Below are 4,704 nucleotides of genomic sequence, written 5' to 3'. Positions count from 1 at the left end.
TAAACTGAAATGGAATAGCATAATGAACTTTGAAAATGTAAGATAAAGTTGAATAAAGAATAAGTTCTCTAAAGATAAATAGATGTAATTAAGGAAATGGAAAAGATAAAAGAGTAAGACCAACTAGTCCAACCTTCTCAACAGTCAATTGAAATAGGATGCATAAATGATGTGATGTTCAAATAGGAAGTGGTGTCCTGCTAATCACACTAAACATGAGATACATGTGATTGAAGTCTACTAAGGTAATCAAAGACCCTCTTTGATATTTTAATACCAAGGGTAGACTTATGATAAAAGAAAAGTAAAGTTGAGTGTGATTAACAAGATACAGTTAAAGTTAAAATGATAAGATCACGTTAAGGAGGTTGTTCAAAGGGAAAATTATCAAAGTTAATGTTTTAGATGTGTTGAACAGTTGTAAAAGAAATAACAAAGATCTATGAGCAGACTCTTCCTAGGGAACAATTCAAAGATATCTTTTGTTTGACAAAAGAAAGTTATTTGACTCATGGCAGTCTTACAAAAGATATAGAAAGAATTTAATTTTGTACAAATGAAGCCAAGCACAAAATTAATGGTAAAGAGGAATAGAGACAAAAAAAATATATATATATTAGCATATAACCCCTTGTTTGAATTGAGTGTAACATGGATTTAAATTATTAAAAATGCTTCTTCAAGTCCTTAATATTTTGCCTATCACATAATTTAACTTCTAATATAAGTGGAAAACTTTATTTAAAATTAGTAATATTTAAAATTAGTAATAGAAACAGTAGTATCATTAAAATCAATAATAAAAAAAATTTAAATGAAAATTTCATTTAAAATATATTTTTAATTGATCTAGTAATATTATGAACTACATATCTATTATTAAAAACTTTAATAATATATAAAGTATAAAATTCTTTATATCTATTATTAAAAAATTTAATAATATATAAAGTATAAAATTCTTTATATCTATATATGGCAAGAAATAAAAAGAACTTGTAATGCGAGAGATGATGAATTATTGGCGTATGTAAGAAACTAAAGATTTTTTGTAGAAGGGAGAGACAAAGGATAAGTGATAAGGATTCTAAATAAAAAGAATAGGCTTAATAGGGTATAATTGAAATTTTATAGATCAATTTGTAAAATATATTGAAGATTTTATAATTAACTAAAATTTTTAAGGACCTTTAAGTAATTAATTCATGTTTTAATAATTTAAATTTAAAATTTTTTTAATTTATTGAGACCCACTTTTAAATATACATGGATTAAATTGTAAATAAAATAAAATCTTATGGACTAAATTAATAAGAAAATAAAATTTTAGAAACTAAATTATTTTCAAATTAAAAATAAAAATAAAAGCATTTTGATCATTTTTACTAAAATTAACAGTAACGTAATGAAATTCTTATAGCGAGGACTAAATTATAGATTTTATTAAATTTCATAGACTAAATTGATTAATTTAAAAAATACAGTGACTAAATTATAAGTTTTATCAAATCTTAAGAACTAAATTATAATTTACTCTAATATAATTTTGTCATATGTCATCCATTAAAAAAGAAAAATAAGTCAATAAAATTGTATCATTTAACAGTTTGTAAAAAGCGGTGCCTTTAAGCTTATTTGACACCAATAAGTGAAGCTATGAACTCTCAAGAACTGCCTTCAATCAATGAGACTACCATATTCTCATAACTGTAAGAGTTGCAGATACTTCAACCGTAAAATAATTTCTACTGTGGATGATCTTCGGATGGTAGTCTCGTAATTTTACGCTTACATGAGCATTTGTCCCTGGACCTGTGATGATAATGCCTTCCAGAACATCCTACCTTCTATTATTATTATTTTTTATCTGAACATCAAACCTTTTTTTAATAATAAAGCAGCCAAGCAAATCCTTCAGGCAAAGCTCACATCAGAAGAAACATGAAAAAATTGCTTCAAATCCACTAGGGAAAAAAAAAAAAAAAAAAGGACTAAATTCTTTTTTCATCAATGAGCTCATATAAGAAGGTTACTCAAGGCTACTCAGCAAGTAGAAACAGAGATGGCAGAATTAATGTTTGATTGGAGATTGCAACTTTATCCAAAAAAATTTATTGGGGTCGACTGTACAGATTCTCTTTTTCTCCACTCTAAATGATTTTGGATTAAATCCCTCAGAAATATTTAATACAACTGGAGACTGCAGTTGTATGTTATTTTATTTTATTTTTCTCTAGAGAATTTTTTGGATGATAGTTTCTAACAAAAAGAGTTTAACAGAGTAGGTGATTGATCAAGGGAAAAGTATGTAATTTCAAAGAATTCAATACTAGCCTCAGGTCAAAATTCCATCTGATAAAATTCTGAACTGGAATTATCATTAGCCCTTGCTTTACTAAATCCCTGACATAGAAAACTTCAAAAAAAAAAACAGGGCAAACTCCACTTTGTTTTTTAATTTGAATTGAAAGGTCCTAAACTTATATTTATACATTTAATTGTAAGTTCTTTGAGCTTTATTTCTAGTGGATTAGCATAATTACATTTAGTACGTAGTTTATATGCAATCTAACAGCAAATTATATGTTTGTTTGATTCAAAAGCTGAGCAAATTACCATGGTCTGCAGGGAGGAGATAAACATAGAATGGTACATTCCATAATGAAGATATATCCATCTAGCAAAAATCTTATATAATCCCAAAGCTGCTCACCAAAGTTAAGAACTCAGACACTCGAGGAAACAAAACCAACAAAACATGAATTAATTGCCTTCTAATTTTGCCAAGACTCAGATCAAAATTCTTGAACAAAAATTTTAGATATCTGACTCTTAAATTTAACAAAACCAATCAAACAAGGCTACGTACCAAATCTCAGATAGCTAGGACTCTCCAGACTTGATTGAATCCAGACTCAACTTAACTTGTTCATGAGCCAACTCCATCCTCTGCACAAACAACTCCAATTCAGCTTGTTTCAACCTCTTCCACTTGTCCTCCAACTCCTTCAACTTCCCTTTCTCAATCATCCCCATCTGCTGCCTCAGAATCACCTTCACCCCCTCAGATAAGCAGTCCATCTCTAGCGACTCGCTCAAAAATGGATACATTTCCCACAGTTCCTCCTCCGCATCCTCTCCCTTCTCTTGCATCTTTTCATCACCCTTCACTTGATGATTCTCTTCAATTTTCACTTGCCTGTTCGGAGCCTGCATTTCCTTTCTGGGTCTCAATTGATTCCCCTTCCTTTGATTTGCCAGCGCCAAGGTAACACCACCACCGCCACCGCCACCGCCGTTGCTGCTATTAACCTTGCCACTTCGATTTACAGAATCATTTTTTTCATTACTTTTGCCACCATCCCAGAATTTCTTCGAGAGCTCGAAAGATTTGACATCATGGGGTTTAGAGAAAACAGGGTCTCGGCCATTTTCACCTCTTTCGAGATTGTTTTGGTATTTTTTCTTCAGCCTTCTGATTTTGTCTATGAGTTGATTCTTCGACACATCCACATGTAGAGATTTCTCGATGAATTCATGGAAATCACCCATATCGGCATAAGGATCGGCGCCTTTCTCGGACTTGTACTGACTCAAGCCGTTTAAGATGGCTATCTCATCGTCCTCGCTCCACAGCCGTTGGATCACAGACCCCTTCTTCACCTCCTCCTCATCGCCACCGCCGGTCGCCTTATTTTTCTTACTTGGTCTTTCCCAGGCTATGATGTCGGAGTCCGCGGGTCGCTTTAAAACTGATTTGTTAGGCTTTGAAGTGCGTTTATGGAGCTTGATGGTGAAGGCGGAAGGGGAAAGAGATGGCTGAGTCGACTCGGAGTCTGACTCAGTAGCCGAGCTGGATTTTGGAGGAGTTGCAGGGACAGCGGACTTGTTTAGCACAGGCGACTCCTGTGGCCCCTCATCGTCGTCTTCTTTTACATCAGCGACATCGTTTTGCTCGTACACAACGCTGTCGTTTTCTTCGGTTGAGTCGTCTTCCTCTTCTTCTTCCTCTTCGAAAGAGGCAGGTGGCGGATTTTCAGAGACACGCTTAATAGCCATGGAGGGTTTTCACTCGGTGGCCAGCTGCGAGAGATTATATAGGCAAGGATTTGTAGGGTTTGATTTAGCTTCTATTTCTTAATTCCTACGAATAGGCTTTTGGGGTTAGGAACTAGAACTTCGATAAATAAAATAAAACAAAATAAAATGTAAAAGGCACATGTCTGACAAAATAGGCTTTGTTAATTCTATTTTACATATTGAATAAAGTATTATTTTTAGGTTTTTTTTTTATAAAAAAGAAAAAAATATTCCATTAATTTAAAAGTAAAATATAAATTTAGTTTATTATATTTTTACATAAATTAAATTGTGTATAAGTAAAATCAATCACTTATAAAAAAAAAATAAAAAATTTAAAATATCTGATAATATTAATAAAATATATATTTTTTTAAATAATAAAATATGTTAGTTGATAAATAGCCGAATTGCGTTGTTCACATTGACTGCATAGATTTTTTATGAGATACATAAAATAACTTTAAATAAGAATATATAATTTATGGAGCATTTTTATTAAAAAAATAAAATAAATCATGAATAAACACATATAAAAATTCTCAATGAGACTACTCAATTAGGGAAGAGAAACACAACATAAACATGTAGATGTATTAATAAAGAGGTGTTATTAAAAAGTAA

General features: G+C 31.3%; 1 protein-coding gene across 1 annotated transcript; it reads right to left on the bottom strand.

The window, feature by feature from the left end:
* Positions 1-2,631: 2,631 nt before the first annotated feature.
* On the bottom strand, positions 2,632-4,176 carry LOC110673717 (STOREKEEPER protein). Its single transcript, XM_021836882.2, has one exon. It carries the CDS (start codon positions 4,057-4,059, stop codon positions 2,884-2,886), a length of 1,176 nt encoding a protein of 391 aa, XP_021692574.2. The 5' UTR covers positions 4,060-4,176; the 3' UTR covers positions 2,632-2,883.
* Positions 4,177-4,704: the final 528 nt, after the last annotated feature.

Source organism: Hevea brasiliensis, chromosome 7 (genome assembly GCF_030052815.1).
Source record: "Hevea brasiliensis isolate MT/VB/25A 57/8 chromosome 7, ASM3005281v1, whole genome shotgun sequence".
NCBI classification, from domain to species: Eukaryota; Viridiplantae; Streptophyta; class Magnoliopsida; order Malpighiales; family Euphorbiaceae; genus Hevea; species Hevea brasiliensis.
This window is presented reverse-complemented; position numbering and strand designations above follow the sequence as displayed.

Excerpts from the sequence above, each read along its gene's own strand:
- LOC110673717 (XM_021836882.2), bottom strand. The coding sequence starts at position 4,059 with ATGGCTATTAAGCGTGTCTCTGAAAATCCGCCACCTGCCTCTTTCGAA.